The sequence below is a fragment of the Thamnophis elegans genome, chromosome 2 (assembly GCF_009769535.1).
Source record: "Thamnophis elegans isolate rThaEle1 chromosome 2, rThaEle1.pri, whole genome shotgun sequence".
Lineage (NCBI taxonomy): Eukaryota > Metazoa > Chordata > Lepidosauria > Squamata > Colubridae > Thamnophis > Thamnophis elegans.
Genome location: NC_045542.1, coordinates 53,024,975 through 53,041,789, shown reverse-complemented (window position 1 = coordinate 53,041,789; position 16,815 = coordinate 53,024,975). Strand labels below are relative to the sequence as shown.

The following is a 16,815-nucleotide window of genomic DNA, read 5'->3' as shown; positions in this document are numbered from 1 at the left end:
GTTACAGGCAGGACATCAGGCCCAGGCCAAGGCAGAGGGGAGTCAAAGCGGCCAGGGAGATGGCAAAGGCTTCCTAATGGCTGGGGCGGGAGGCAAGGAGCAATGTCCGGAGGAGGCTACGATGACACGGGCCTCGGAATCTGGGGCGCAGGCTTATACTGCTCAGGGCGCCATCCTCTTTCTCGCCCGAGCAACCACACCAGTCAGCTAAAAATGGCCAGGTCTTTTCCCAGGGGCCGTAGGAGCAAGGCAACAGATAGCAAGGCGCGCAGAAATAGAACCGAGGGGGGGGCGTCTGGGGCGGCTACAGCGGCGGCAAACACAGCCAGCCATCCGGTCCGCCGCCCACGATCTCAGTACTGCTGCTGACGACCCCCTTCTTCAAAGTTGAAATTAAGTCCCTCAGGGCTCACCAGTCATTCGGCTCAGTCAAGCTGGCCAGGGGGGAGGAGGCGCTCAGGAGGTAAAAAAACGCTGCGAATCAGAGTTGAAATTCAATCCCTCAGGGCTCACCAGTCATTCGGCTCAGTCAAGCTGGCCAGGGGAGAGGAGGCGCTCAGGATGTAAAAACGCTGAGAATCAGCTGTGCGGTGCCGCCATCTTTCCCTCCACGCCGCAGTCGCCGATTTCAAGCCGCTGCCATTCCGCTGCTCGGGAGATGACCGCCCAGAGCCAACAGATGAAACCCAGATCTTGCCCGAATCCTGGAGTAAAGCTCCACCGGGGAGAATTGCAATAGGTGTAAAAGGACACCGGAGGCACTCAGGGTGTTCTTTCTTCAGCACTGGCTTCTTTAGAGCAAGAAGCCAGGCAGCCATCCGAGTCCAACGCAGGTGCGGCCACCCATGGCCTAGCTGGTTGCATGAAATCCCTTTTAAAATTTTAAACTTTCGCAATTCCTCCGTTTCATGTGGGGTTGAGTAAATTTGGGGTTTAGGGAGCTTTTCCCCTGGGATGATCTCAATGCTGCAATCAGTAGCGCAGTGGTGGTGGTGGGTAATTTGTCAGAAGCTCTTTCACTGAAAACCTCCTTGAGGTCCCAATATTCTTTGGGGATTTTTTCTTCTCCTTTAATCTTTTCCTGCACTGCGGCAGCTAGGTTCATTTTGGCATTGGCTATGTGGGATGTCCTCCCCTTCTCCTCAGGGGGTTTAGCGGAAAGAATGCACAACCATCCTTTCCTCCAGTTCACGTAAGGGTTCCATTTCCGTAGCCACGGTAATCCCAGTATGAGGAGCCCATCCATCCCAGGTGCCATGATGAAACTCAAAAGTTTCTTGGTGATCCCCCATCCACATTTCTATTGGTTCGGTTACAAAATGGGAAGGGGCACCTCCAGCGATTGACCCATCCAACTGGCAAAAGGCAATGGGTACTTTCAAAGTTCTCAGTCTTAAACCCATTTTCTCCACCACCTCTGGGCTGATTACACATCAGGTGCATCCAGAGTCTAAAAGGGCCAGCATCTTCCCCTGGGCTCCAGTTGATGGAATTTTTACTTCTACTGGGATAGTTAGGGGGCTCGATCAGGGACTCACCGAGTGGTTGTCACCTGAATCATGTTCACTTTCTCCCATGGAAGAGGAGTTCCTTCTCCTCCTGGCCTGGAGGAAGGACATCAGCACCTCCCACGCCTTCCAGGTTCCTCCCCAGCAGCCGGGGTCAGTTGTGGGCCATGCCTACCATAGCAGCTAGGCTCCTAATGCCCCTCCTTTTCTGCTTTTGGTGCCTCTTTGGACCTCCCCCACATATGCACAAATAGCTCACGGAACTCCTGTGTGTACCCAACCTCGAGCCTCCCCTCCTGGGTTAAAAGTTTCATCCTGCTTTTCGCCTTTTGATGTAGGAGGGGGTCATCAAAACGTTTCCCCAGGGCAGTCATAAACTCCTTGTAATCCCTCAGCAGGGGGGAATCATCTTTATGCAAGGCTATCATCCAGGCAGCTGCTTTGACTCTCAAAGCCATAGTAACATTTCTTACTTTGGCAACTTCCAATGAGAAAACTTCCCCATAATGTTGCATGTAATCCCAAACTTGCAGTAACCCCCCATCCCCCATTCTTTGGGATCTCCTCTGTAGTTCACTCCAAGTGGAGGAATCTGAGGCATTTGGGGCCTTTGGGGCTTTCCCCCCCTCCTGGTGGCAGCTTGTACTGCTGCAGCTGTGGCTGGGGTCCCGCCCTCTTGCCCAGCTCTGGGAGCTGTTTCCAGGGACGTTTCAGGGCTAACCAGGTCTTCTGTACCCTCTCCGCCTGTTCGGCTATTCCACTCTCCCTTTCAGTGAGACTTACACAAGCGCGCCGTCGTTCCCAAGCCTCCTGAAGAAGGTATAAAGCATGGGTCATCATGAGATCATCTCTTTCAGCTGCCTGCCAGTCATCCTCTGGTTTTCGGCTGGTGTGACCCTTGCCATCGTCTTCTCCTGCTAGTTGCAGGGGTTTGACATTTGGGTGCTCCCCCCATGGAAGCTTTTAACTTCGGGATGGGTGTGAAGGGAGATCTTGCTCAATATCCAACAAAGGAAAACCTCAACTCCATTTTAATAGAGATAAAGTACCGTGTTTCCCCAAAAATACAACATGTCCTGAAACTAAAGCCTTGCCACATTTTTCGGGTGGGCAAAAATATAAGCCCCCCCCAAAAAGTAAGCCCCCTGGACAGCCCCCCTCCGGCGAGGCAGAGTACCACTCACCGACCTAGCGGTATCCTGAAGTCACCAAGCCACGGGAGTGGGGGGGGGGGCGAGAAAGGCACTCACGTTGCTTGGCACCTTCGGGATACTGCTAGGTTGGGGAGTGGCGTTCTGCCTGGCTGGAGGGGGGAGTTGCCGGGCGGCTGCTCCCTTGCAGGGGCGAAGCAGCCATGAGGTGACCATGCTCACAAGCAGCCACCCGGCAAACCCCCTCTCCAGCTGGGTAGAGTACCATTCACTGACCTAGGGCGCCAAGCCATGTGACGCTATGCCTGCCCCCCAGCTGCTGCGGCGTGGCACATTCAGGGTACCCCCTAAGTTAGTGTATGGAGCTCTGCCCGGCTGGAGAGGGGGACTGCGCGAGCGCCTGCTCTGCCCCAGCTCACATGACTCCCAGCCTCACCATGCCCTTGCAGCCACCGCCAAGCTCCAAGCAAAATTTATCCTCCGGCTTCCAAACTCCGGAACTCAGCTTCCGATTCTTCCAGCAGCGGCCGCTCTAGGAGTGTTTTCTATGGTTATGGGCAGGCTGCCGGACAAAGTCTTCTGGCAGCCTGCCCATAACCAAAAAACACACTCCTAGAGGAGCCGCTGCTGGAACAATCGGAAGCCGAGTTCCAGAGTTTGGAAGCCGTAGAAGAAATTTTGCTCGGAGCTAAGCAGCGGCTGCAAGGACAGCTTGCCCAGAGCATGGTGAGGCTGGGAGGCATGCAAGCTGGGGGCGGAGCAGGCGCTCATGCAACCCCCCTCTCCAGCCGGGCAGAGCTCCATGCACTGACCTAGGGGGTATCCCGAATGTGCTAAGCTGCAGGAGCTGGGGGGCGAGTAGAGTGCCACATGGCTTGGCGCCTTAGGGATATTCCCTAGGTCAGTGAATGGTGCTCTGCCCAGCTGAAGAGGGGGTTTGCCGGGTGGCTGCTCGTGAGCATGGTCATCTCATGGCTGCTTTGTCCCTGAGGTTTTTGCCCGGCTCTTCAGGAGCCCGCTCGCAAGGAAGCAGCTGCCCGGCAACCCCAAAACAATAAGCCCTCCCCCTCTAATAAGCCCAAGGCCATATTTTGTGGGTCAAAAAAATATGATCCTGTTGTATTTTCGGGGAAACACAGTACTTTTACTAGATATGAAGTGAAAACAGCAAAAGGAAAGCAAGATCTGAGTCAGACGGGCGGGAATATATACATATCAAATGTTTACCCAGCACCCTCCCCCCAATTCCCCAACCCATTGTCCAATCTGCAACTCCCTAATGTGTCATGTGGGGTGCATCTTCAAACAGCCTCATCAAGTTGGTATGCGAAAAGGTTGGCCTTGACCCAATCCAAACATCAGCCACCAGCATGCACAGAGGATGCTGAGAACAAGACTCCTCCAGTACAATATAATTCCCTTCCTCAATACTACGCACACACACACCCATTCCTATGGCAGCCAATAGCAAGCAAGCGTAGCAAGCAAAACAGAGGCTGACAGTATCAAAGAAAATAAACTAGGAAAAAGGATGAAAGTTCCACAATTCAGAAAGTTCTTTTCCTATATCCCAGCTGTTAGGAATATAATCTAATGGTTGGGTTGGCAATATATAAACCATGTAACAATGCTATACCTGTTTCTTTAAATCATACTGTAAAATGTGATTGGTTGCTGTTTCCTCAATTGGCCATAAGAGGGAGCCAGAATGAATGTTCGCCCTCTGTTAGATGCTGGGCTGATCTGATCTGAGTGTTTTGGAAGCTGGCTTTTAGAAGTGCCGTGAGCTATTGTAAGTTTTGCAACTGCTAGCAAACTTTGAGTACCAGACTGTTTGTATGATTATGGATTATTTGGATTATCCACTAACTGAAAGACATTGATGACTGTCTTATCCATGTATGACTTGGACTGTTTGATGGACTCTGATACCTCTATTTCCACGAAAGTAAAAGTCTATTTAAACTGCAGTGTCTCTGTATGCTGATTTGTGTGTATCCAACACAACTCTCACAATGCTTCTCTAAACGCACTCGCTCTCCCAACAGGGAGCTTACCAGCCACACAATTCAAGTAAGGATGGGATGCAGAAAAATGTATGGAATGGTTATATTATATAGGAGAAAGTCATTGTATTAAGTATCCCAATGCCAAGCTGTTTTGAAGCAGAAACATGTCACCATTTTTGGATACTTTGTGTTTTGACTGCATTGGTTTGTTTTGGGTCCATCAATTAAGCAATGCCATCTAATGAAACTCAAGAAAGTAGGCTTCCCTGTCATAGAATCTGCTGTCTGGAATAGCTTCCCTCCAGAGATTAGTACAGCCCCATCTTGCCTGCCTTTAAAATCCTTTTTTTCATCTCCCAAAATATGGGATAGATTAGAGGTTGATGAGGTTGGGGATTATGTTGTTCTTTGCACATTGGTGTTTTTTTAACGTTTCATTTAAGTTGGGAAGATGTCCAGAGTCTTTGGAGTTCAATAAATTCAGTGAATATCTACTATATTCTGGAACTACAGACTTGGATACCAGTGCTTTTATACTGCAATATCTTTATTTTGGTCTTTCATTAGTGTGATATAAAAACGGAGAGCTATGAAATTAACAGTTATAACATTACAACGATCTGTCTAAAATTTCTAAGGACAGTGACTATAGATTTACAAGGCTGAGATAACAGAAGACCATAAAACCCAAATCCCTATAAAGTGCTAGGGGTTAACTAAAAATGTACGTTTTAGTGTTGAATAAAATATAAGATAATGTTCTGTGCTATCTAAAAAGGCTAAAAGAATAAGCGGTGGTAACAAAAGTACAGGTAGTCCTTGACTTACAATCACAATCGAGCACAACATTTCTGTTGTCAAGTAAGACATTTGTTAAGTAAGTTTTGCTCCATTTTACGACCTTTCTTGCCACAGTTGCTAAGTGAATCACTAGTTGATTACTAACCCTGGTTGTTAAGTGAATCTGGTCACTGCTTGTCAAAAGGTGGCAAAGGGTGATCACATGACTTTGGGACACACCGGTCATAAGTATGAATCAGTTGCCAAGCACCTGAATTTTGACCACATGACCATGGGGCTGTTGCAAAGGTTGTCACTGAAAAATGGCCATAAGACACTAGATCTGCCTGGACCAACTCCCTAGTTAGTTTTGCTGACTGAGGAATTCTGGGAGTTGAAGTCCACACATTTTCAAATTGCCAAGATTGAGAAACTGCTGTATAGGGATTCTTTCCCCGACTGATTCTTACACACATGGTTGACTAGTTTGTAGCTCTGCAAACTTAACCTGTAACTTTTGCTTCAGTTTTTCTGTTAACTCAGATGACTCTGGCTTCAGATGAACCCATCTACAAATTATACGAAATCAGGAAAACACGTTTGACTTTAAAGTTCAAACCCAGACCTTAGCAAAATCAAAACTGCAATATCACCAAACAAATGTTTACCGTCTGCTAAGTCTAATTGTTTACCGGTTGATACCCGCTGATTTTATTTTTATTTTTTAGGTAAGAAAAAAATATTTAAACAATTTTTTAGGATTAAAACTGGGAAATCTTTTTTTACCTTTTGATGCTATTTACACAAAGTATCCTGGCGTTCCCTTGAAATTATTCAAGGTTTTATATATATACGGTATATAAAGTCGTCTGGTGGAATAATGCGCTCTTAAAAAGGCTCGGTAAATGAACCTCAAAACGGGACTCCCATGAAGACATGGCAAACGGAGCGAGGCCAATTCCCTTCTGTCACCGATGAAGGGGCTAGGATTTACTCCTTTCCCACCAGGTTCTCGGCCGTTTGTTGCCTGAGCAGAGGGTCGGACTATAAGACCTCCAAGGCCCCTTCCAACTCTTGCTTCTTCCAGCTTTTTCCGCCTTGATTTGCGACCCCGCACTTGGAAATCTCCTTTGGTCTTCCGTATCGCGACTCCATTCGGCCGGAAAAACCTCGATTCTTCCTCCTTCCTCTTGCTGGCCTGAGTTGAGGGCTTGGGGGCGGCGCCGCCGCCTCTTTGCCGCTTGAAAGACATGGCCGGCGGTGGGGCTCCCTCCTCGCTTCGTGTGCTGGTGGACATGGATGGGGTCTTGAGCGACTTCGAGGGCGGGCTGCTCCGCGACTTTGTCGCTTCCTACCCCGAGGAGCCTCACGTGGAACTGGCGCAACGAAAGGGCTTTTCAGCGCTGGATCAATACCGGCGCCTGCGGGAAGACCTAGGGGTGAGCTTCTAGTAGCTGGATCCCGGGGCAGGAGGAACTCTGGATCCCCTTGGTTATTCCTGCAGCTAAAGGAGAAGGGGCAGAACTACTGTATAGGGCAGATCTCAGGTTTTCTCCTTATATGAAGCGTCTAGCATTTTTAAAATTTAATTTCTGGTCATGTTGAGATAAACATAGGAACGTTAAGGGGCCTTTACAAAAAAAAACACCCTCTGTATCTCCTTTGAAAATTATTTGGAAGATTTCCTATGCAAACCAAACATACATCTAGTGTTCCTTAAAGCCTGCCCAACTTTGTCAGGTTACCACATCTTTTTTGTTTTTTTTAGGAATCGTTTTTGTTTTAAGGAATCATTCATCAATCCACCTCTTAAAGAAGCGGGGTGTTTGTTTGTTTTTTTGAAGCTAGCAAAAGACTGCAAAAGTTGAGCTTAGTGCCAGATTATTGCAGTATACAAGCCCCAAAGCACCTCTTGCTGATAAATGAGTACTGTACAACTATTACAGTATTCTGAGGCAGGGGAGAGCATTTCTGCAGTACAGGTAAAGTCGGCAGCTTTAAAGTTTTAAAATAAAGTTTTAGCTGAAGCATTGTAAATCGGCTTGATGTTGTGAGCTTTTAATTGGTGGAGTGCTTCAGAGTGCGACCACTTTTAAAAGCATTGTATTGGATATATATACATACTCCGTACTCTTGTTTGAGAACTGATAAAAGCTGTTGCTTCATTGCTGGTATTATTCTGCTGTAAACCTTTCCTTCTAACTTCAGCAGGTGGCAGCCTCTGGCTCTCCTTCTCTTGAAAGGCTGAGCAGAGTCATTTGCTTAGGATTTAAATCAGCAGCTCATAGGGCAGTGACTAAACTGGGAAGTCAAGATGCACCACAAAAGGTGGAAATGTGTAACCACTGTGCAAAACTGTCCAGGAGTTGAGGATGGCTTTGCTTTTTATTATCTCCTGCTTTTATATCACCAGGGAGACATAACTCTTGGTTCTTAGGTGAAACAGAAAGAGAAACCAGAACAGGCTTGTAGTAAACTTCCTTCTTGAAGCCTTCAAGACCACAAAGTAAAGGAGTTTGAAATCATATCCTGAAGAGCAAATGACAATCTCAAAGTCAAATGTTTTTTTTCCAAATTAACACCAAAACTTTTGAGAGGAGATAAATATACCTGTTTTTTGTTCTTAGCTGGGCATCCCTTTGGTACAAGAACCACACAAATTGCCAGAGATACCCCTTTATACAATATCTGCCCTCTCTCTTCCAGCAGACCTGGGCTGTTTTCCCAGAGGAAGGGCAAAGGAAAGAGACCGGTTTTTTTCTCACCTATACCTTGACCGAGATCACTGATACTCTGCAATCCTGAGAAGTGGCATCGGCAGTTAGTTGAACAGCTATCCGGGAGGAACCAAGCCTCTGCATTTTGGGGCATAAGTGGCATTACCTAGACTGCAAGGAGAAAGTAAAGAATTCCCTTCCCCATCATAGTTTTGTGTGTGATTGCAGCTTGATGCAACCCATACATGTGTTACTAAAAAGAGATGATCTCTAGTTCAGTGTTCTCAATCTTGGTGATTTGAAAGTGTGTAGACTTCAGTTACCAGAATTCCCCAGCCAGCTTCAATTCTGGGAGCTGAAGTCCACACATCTTCAAACCACCAAGTTTAATAAACACTGTATGCTTCGTCCTTCCACTGCTTATTCATTCAATAATTACAAAGCAGTTATAGTTATTTACCTAAGCAGTGTTTGAGAATCACTTTAGTGCTATCCCTCAATTACAACAATGTTTTTCACTTTACTTTTTGAGTAAGGAACAGATTCAAGAGTATAAACTTAATTTTATTTGAAAAAGAATGAATGAGATAGAAATATAACAATCACGCTATTTTAAATGATACCTTGCACCAATGACCCATTTTTAATTTCTTGCTTTAAAAAACAGCTTGGCTTTTAGTGCTACTTACCTGATACCTTGAAACATGGTTTGAAATGAACTTAAAACATGGCACCTAGTTTCTTTATATGATCTTTAAAGCTACCTAAATTTTAAACATTAAATTGTCTTAACCATAATTCTAAATATGTCATTTTTTAGGACAAAATAGCCAAGGTCTATGAATCACCTGGCTTCTTTCTGAGTCTGCAGCCCATCCCAGGAGCTATTGAAGCAATGCACGAGATGATTCAAATGCCCAAGTAAGGACCATTTGACATTAAGAACACTTTGGCATCAGCATACATTTTCTTCTTGTAATGGAGAATATCATGTCTTTTCAGCACTGAAGTTTTTATTTGCACAAGTCCTTTACGGAAATATGAATACTGCGTTTCAGAAAAGGTTGGCAATTGTCACTCTTCCTTCTTTCACTCTTAACATGCGAAGCACCTATCAATCAAGATGAGGGATTCTGTATGTTTTAAAACTCTTTTCTTTCTTTGGCTTTCCCTCCTTGTCTCCTCCCTGGTCAGTGGCTAATAACAAGACAATGTCAGAGCAGGTTTGGCTTTCATACCATGCTTCGGCTTTAGTTCTTCTGAGCTTACAGAAAAGTTCTGTCTTAGTTCAGGATACTAAACTCTTAAAAAGATTACTAGCCATTAAAATCCAAATCCTCCACTGCCCTATACAAACTGAAATCTTGCCACTACAAAGCCACTAAAGAATCAGATCCCTTTGAAGGAAAAAAAATACCAAGCATATATACTCCTTAATAAACAAAATATACACTCCATTCATCAAAATATTAATCCGATACTAATCAAATCAGCATATGCCATCGGGAAAGGCTACTACTATCTGATTTTAAAACTTGTAAGTGGCATTTTAGAAAGGATTATATTGTCGAATAGTTTATACATATGTAATTATACATATGCATCTTATGAAATATGCATAGTTAAGATGCTGAAGCTATTTTATCTGATTCATGTAGTAGTTTCCTAAGTTTGTTGCTGTCACCAAGATATGAAAGACTTGCTTTTTTATCTTCTGTCCACAATATTTATTAAATTATGAAGTTTTATGCCACCCTCCATCAAAATTATGAGGATAACAGACTAATATCACAGACTAACTGTATAGGAAAGATTATTATCTGGAAATCAGTCTTAAGAGCTATCTTTCAAAGCTTGGAAAAATATGGAAAGTCAAGGAAAGCCAGTTTGTGTGGCTCTCCAATTTTTGCTGTATGGCAGCTTCTATCATCACTAGCCAGCCGAGCCCATTTTAAGATATTAGAAGAGTTGTAGGCCAGCCTCTCGAACAGAAGGAAAATTTAAATTCAAGAATGGGCTGACCTGATTTGAGTGTACGTAGAAAAACATCCCCCTCCCAAGCCCTAGAGCATCCCCATGGAAGAGAAAATTGCATAAAAGCTTTGAAGACAGCTGATTGCTCTGTTCTAAGCCTCATCCCTTCTTAGTTATGATCTAGAGCAGAGATTTTCAGGGTTTGTGAAATCCAGAAGCCACCTATTCCCTAGCCTTGTTAAGAATATAGTGAAATTAAAGGCTAAAACAGTGGAAAAGGTAACAGAAGGCATATTGCAATTCTGATAAACAAAAACGGTATTCCTGAAAGACAGTGCTAAGCAACTGCAGAGTCACAAAACACTCTCATAAATTTGAGATCAAACCTGCTTCTTAGCAATGTCATTTTCTACTTTAGGCATAATATATAGATATGGCTAAATATTTTTACAACCTCCAGCCAAAAATGTCATCCATTCCCGCTTTATATAATCACCTATATCAGGGGTGTCAAACTTGCAGCCCATGGGACACATGTGTCACGCGCTGGCCATGCCCACCCCTATTTTATCAAAAAGTCGTGATACGTCACGTGATGACATGACAATGCGAGTTTGACACCCCTGACCTTAATGGTTGAAAGAGATGTTTTGGAAAACCAAAGAATAAATTTCATTTGTTCCAGTATGACCCATATCTAAGTAATAATATGTAAGATTGTGTTTTAATTCTTGCGTGATAGAAAAATAGCTGTTAGGGTTGCTTTTTGACAACTTTATTCTCTTAATCACTATACATTTTAATCACCTTTTTTGTGAACCATATAGTGAGAACCTTTATTCTGTTAAAAAAAAAAGCAGCGCTAACCTGATGTACTTTCACCATTAAGGCCAAATTTTCATTTTTTAAAGGAAATTTTAAGGAAAGGAAATTTTAAAGGAAATAGGATGGGCATGCTGCTGATCCCATCAGCAAAAGAATGTTAGTTCATGGGGACTAGAAGACAATTTTTTTCTGCAGCAGGCCTTGCTCTGTGCAAAGTCCTCTTTCTGGGGATTAGAATGGCCCTAACCCTGTTAGCCTTCTGAACAACTTTAAAGGCTTTACTGGCTATGCTCCCGAGACTGGGCTGCTACATGCGCCAAGAGCCCCGCCTCCCGGCTATATTGTTAACAGGCCAGATTTCTTGTTTTGAATGTACTCAAATTAGACGTTTTAATGATTTTTAGAGTTTTTATGGCCTTTACTGTTTTTGTTGTTTTAAAATGTTTTACGACTTGGAACTGTAATACAGGTTTCTGAATTGGGAGTAGGCCCAAAGTGATTTGCTGAGATGGGTGGCTATAGAAATCAAATAAATAAGCAAATAAATAATCAATCAATCAATCAATCACCCAGACCTGTTCTTGGAGCTAGATTATCAGCCTATGCTTGTTTACTCAAAAATAAGATTATGTTCGTGAGTGTGTTCATTGAAATTTAAGGGATTGGTATATGTGTAAAGATTTATAATGTAGTGCTTTGCAAAATGAGCAAAAAAATTTGGATGTTTGGAGTGTGTCAGCAATTTGAGATACAAATCCAAGCATTCTGTCTTAAAGCTACATAGGGTAAGTCTACTAATTTTACCAAGTCTTATAGTAAAAAGAGCTTTCTTGAAAGCTGTAAGTACCTTTCTTCTAATAACTGCTTTCTTATCACTTGACAGTACGTATGGGTTGCGCAGCACTTGGGTCCTAAATTTGTGGAGCGACTAATTCTGACTCGAGATAAAACAGTTGTTTCAGCTGATCTGCTCATTGATGACAAAGACATCATTAAAGGTATAAGGATCTGTGCTACCACTTCAACTTTTCATCCAAGTGCTGTATTATATGGTTTATATTTTTAATGTCTCTTTCCACTTCTTCTCAGGGATAGAGCCAAATCCAAGCTGGGAACACATCTTGTTCTCTTGCTGTCACAACAAACATCTAAAGCTGCAGCCGCCACGGAGAAGGCTTGAATCTTGGACCAATGACTGGAAGGCGATACTGGAGAGCAAACGCTCCAAGTGAAGCATATAGAAAAGAACATTTATTTCAGCCACCATCAAAAAGCTCTGGGAAGTATTTGCTGATCATCAATGCCAATTGGAAACAGAGACAGGCCCTTCGAGTCAGATGATCCATATGGGAATAAGATTGTATCTTAATTCCAAATGCGCTTGACTGATTTATTAAAATATTAAATCCTTGGATGGAATGTTTGTTGTTTGCCTATTAATTAAATAAACAAAACAGCTCTAAAATGTAAGACAGCTCTTTGACTCATTATGTTCCCCCCACCCCGCTACTTACTGAAAAATATAATCAGTCAAATAACATATATTTCTATTCTCTCAGCTCCCCTCTACAGTAAGTCTAGAATATTTACCAAGGCCCTTTAGTTTATGGCAACTGGTTCATATTTCTAAATAACCTGAAAATGAATTGAAAAGCACATCAGAGTACGAAAGGACCCCCTAGGTCCTGAAAGTCCCCTGTATGCTTCCCAAGGGAAACTCTCAAGACTATTTACAGTCATTTTTAAAGCAGAATATCTGTCCAAATTCTTTCTCTTTTCCCTTCCCTTCATTCAGGGAGGATCTTGTTGGCTGCCTCCTGGGCTGCATTCATCCTTGGGCAGTGGGATCCCGATTGCCGTGTGCTTGGTTAGGTTCCTGGCCTGCTCCACCTGAAAGAGGCTGCAGTAATCCTCAAGGAAAATAGTGGCCAGGTTTTTCAGCCTTCTGTTGTTTGAGAGGGAGAAGCGCAGCATGCACTCAATCACAGGGAGGGTGGTGATCTCTTGGCGGGACTGGGATGTGGACAAGTACATCAGAGTTGTAACTGCAGACAGGACCGTCTCTTCATTGGCACTGGCCAGGCAGTTGACAACAGCTGACACTCCACCGGCCTCTAGTATGTAGTCTTTGTTGATTTTGTCCAGGCAGAGATTACAGAGTCCTCCTGAAAAATAAGAAAAGAAGGTGGTAAAGATAGTAACAGAGTGGTTTGGTCAATCTCATCTTAATAATAATCTACATTTCAGTAGTTTTAAGACAACTTGATATCTTGTTTCTGTCCACAAATGGTTTGGCGCTATATCTGATACAAGTACGCTACTGAACTGTTCATTTGGTGACCATTTGAGAGAATGTTATTTTATACTACTGCTCTTAGCTGTACTCTGCCTTATGTTTGCTGATGTATTTTGCTAGTGTCCTCTTGCCATCATTTTTTAAATCTATTTTCTGTAATATCCTACCCAGTTCTTCAACCTACTTGCATACCTTTGCCAGATAATTCTTAAGCCAAGGATGAGGAAACTAGTCTTCCCACTTCTCTGATCATTGTTTATGCAGAGGCTTCTGGAACTTTTGGTTTAGCAATATATTACGTAATTACAGGTTCTTCTTCACAGCTTAAAGTGAAGACAGAGTTGAGCACTGCAATGGAATAGGCTAACATGCTAGCTTCTCCTATGTCCTAACTATTGAGAAATGATTCTGTTTCATGGAAAATGTTGAAATCCAGGCCTTACCAAGTGCAAATTCCACAAGATTGTCATTTTCCTCAGTGAGCATATCCAGAAACAGATCCAAGACCTTGAGTTGTCGCAGATATTCATAATTTTGGGGGTTATAAGCAAAATTGGCCAGATTAGCCAACACTTGCTCTTTGGCATCTGCAACATAAATAAAAGAACTCTTAATATTAAAAAGCACCTGTAAAAGTCAATGCAGAAGTACAAACTGACCAATAAATTACACTCACCTGAACTATCTGTCACTTGGAATTCAGTGACTAAGGCCTGCAAGTATTCAAGCCGACTGAGGCCTGCCAACTCCTTCTGATTTCGGGACATACTGGTAGATGCTAGATAAATAGAAGACAAAACAGTATTAAGAACATCATTTGGTGTTATGGCAGGTATCAATACTTATTATAAATGTGTGCATTTCAATTATCCCAGTGTATGTAATTCAATTCCATCTTCAAAAATACCAGAATGGTATATAAAAGTATTGCTAGGTAACCGTGCACAATAACACTCTTAGTAATAATTTTGACATAAAGATTATAATGCTTCTCTTCCAGCAAGTTCATGTGACTGATGGCATTTGTTAGATTTTATTTATTTTATTTTTAGAGTAGGCAGGATTTCTAATTCTAATTTTTTGCTTTTGTTTAGGATCCAAATTTAATTAATTTTTTCAGCTTTAGATTTATTTAATATCTTAATTAAATCTTCCTTCCACCTGGATCACAGTAAAGGTGAATTTGCCAAATCTTAGGATATAGCACATTTTCCCTAGACTAGCTGCACTGTTGTAATATAAAGAAGACTAATTCTGCTCTATCACTATTTTAAAATATGATTGTAAATGTATGCTTAAGAGAACTCTGGTATTCCAATGAAACACAAAAGTTATGTGTCAAGCATTTGTTTATGTCAGTTACATTCAAGTTACAAGGATGTGGGGTCAGTTCAGAAGGATTTATTAACTTGTTCTGGGAATAGCTACTGATGAATGTTTCCTTTAACAATTTTGAAATGCAAGCATTGTCACATATTTTATTTATTTGTATCCCACCTTTATTATTTTTACAAATACCATAACTCAAGGTGGGGTTTCATTTAACAATATCCCATTTAAAATGTAAGCATTGTCACATATTCTATTTATTTATTTGTATCCCACCTTTATTATTTTTTTTACAAATACAGTAACTCAAGGTGGTGTTTCCTTTAACAAATCCCATTTAAAATGCAAGCATTGCCACATATTCTATTTATGTATTTGTATCCCTTTATTATTATTTTTACAAATACCGTAATTCAAGGTGGTGAACATATCCAACACATCTTCTTCCTATTTTCCCTACAACAATATCCCTGTGAAGTGGGTTGGGCTAAAGGAAGTATGGGTGACCCAAAATCACCCAGCTGGTTTTCATGCCTAAGGCAGGACTTGAACTCAAGGCTTGTTATCTGATTAGCTTGTTAACATGGTAGCTCTATAAATTTGCCATAACATTGAAATATAGAATAACAGAGTTGGAAGGGACCTTTAAGGTCTTCTAGTCAAACTCCCTGCTTAGACTGGAAACCTAGAAAAATTGGTATGTTTCTAACAGCGTTCCTTTTGTGTCCGTGGCAAATAAAATTTCATTTTCAGCTCCAAGTTTTAACATAGCAGTATAAATTTTAAAAACAGCAATATACTGCTTTACAGCCCTCTCTAATCAAACATCTAAACAACAAAGGATTCTGTTAAAACCTATGTTAAGACCTAAGGATCTTATTTCTTCATTCAGGCAACTAAGCTAATACAAATATTTACCTTCCTTTGCATATTTTTTTCATATAAAAAGAAACCACGGTAATCATCAATACTACATTCGTGAGTGTAATGCTAATACGAAAAAGTTCCTAAAAGAAAACAGAGCCATCGCTTTTCCCACCTGCTGAATTACCGAATTCTGCAACTATGCGCCTGAATTCCCATCAAGTCCTTGGAGAGGGGGAAGAGACAAGAAATCAATATCCCAGTAAAGACCTGCAGCGCTAAAGTTAAAGCGAAACAGGAAGCCGGAAGTTACGTTTAGGGAACCGGGAAAGGTCGTCCCCAACGACACAGAGAGCCTCGTCCCCACGTGCTGTAGTTCCGTCTTTGGTGCGGAATCCCTCTGAAAGATTCGGTAGGCGGAGCTTCTGCAGCTGCTGCGGGCGCCGCCTCTTCTCGGCGGTGGCTGGTCTCTCGGTGATGAATGCTGCGGGAAGCATCGCTGATACTCGGGGTGGTCGCTTTCGCCCACGGCTGGCGGGTCGCAAGGGGCGCCCCGACCCAGTGGGAAGAAGTTGTGGACCCGCGATGTTTCGAAAATAAAGTTTCATATCTATTTAGGAGTTTAAAAAGCCTCTTAGACAGATCGGAGTAAAAACTCAACGTTCGCTGAAAATTGAAATGGAGATTCTCAGTCACCAACCACGTCGTGGTTGTCCCAAAGACGCTTTTTCAAGAGTCAACTGGACTTCCTTGGGTTTTTCTTTGAAGACGTTTCGCGTCTCATCCAAGAAGCTTCTTCAGCTCTGACTGGATGGTGGGGGATGGAAGGATTTACACTCTTTCCAGACAGCTGGACATTTGCATTCTTTAAGAGATTCGTCGAGGCCATTTGGAGGTTTATCTGTGTGGTCAGGATCACTTGAGTGGTGCAAATGGGTGTGAACTCTTCTTGAAACTGTTGAAAGGACTGTGTTTGAACAGTCCTCTCTCAATAGAGGGGGAGAGATAGGACATCATCTATCTCCAGTCTACAACACAGTCCTTTCAACAGTTTCAGGAAGGCTCCACACCCATTTGCACCATTCAGATGACCCTAATACCTCCAGGTTGCCTCAGCGACTCTCTAAAACAGGGGTGTCAAACATCACATTGTCGTCACGTGATGTTTCGTGACATTTCCCCCTTCGCAGAGCTGGGGTGGACATGGCCTGTGTGTGACACATCCAGCCTGTGGGCCGCCAGTTTGATACCCCGGCTCTAAAAGAATGCAAATGACCAGCTGTCTGCAAGGAATATAAATCCTTCCATTCCCCACCATCCAGTCAGAGCTAAAGAAGCTTCTTGGATGAGAAGCGAAACGTC

General features: G+C 43.0%; 2 protein-coding genes across 3 annotated transcripts; one reads left to right on the top strand and one right to left on the bottom strand.

Moving 5' to 3' along the window:
• The first annotated feature begins 6,649 nt into the window (after window positions 1–6,649).
• On the top strand, window positions 6,650–12,383 carry NT5C (5', 3'-nucleotidase, cytosolic). Its single transcript, XM_032211430.1, has 5 exons — window positions 6,650–6,887; window positions 8,986–9,086; window positions 9,168–9,228; window positions 11,848–11,962; window positions 12,054–12,383. The coding sequence occupies exons 1-5, from the start codon at window positions 6,699–6,701 to the stop codon at window positions 12,194–12,196; spliced, it is 609 nt and encodes a 202-aa protein (XP_032067321.1). The 5' UTR covers window positions 6,650–6,698; the 3' UTR covers window positions 12,197–12,383.
• ARMC7 (armadillo repeat containing 7) lies at window positions 12,323–15,764 on the bottom strand. Of its 2 annotated transcripts, none has more exons than XM_032211432.1 (4): window positions 15,641–15,764; window positions 13,937–14,038; window positions 13,704–13,847; window positions 12,323–13,129 (listed from the first exon to the last, which is right to left on the bottom strand). In XM_032211432.1, exons 2-4 carry the CDS (start codon window positions 14,025–14,027, stop codon window positions 12,756–12,758), a joined length of 609 nt encoding a protein of 202 aa, XP_032067323.1. In that variant the 5' UTR covers window positions 14,028–14,038; window positions 15,641–15,764; the 3' UTR covers window positions 12,323–12,755. The 2 variants fall into 2 exon arrangements, with proteins under 2 accessions (XP_032067323.1, XP_032067322.1); XM_032211431.1 differs by having other exon boundaries at window positions 15,629–15,763.
• Window positions 15,765–16,815: the final 1,051 nt, after the last annotated feature.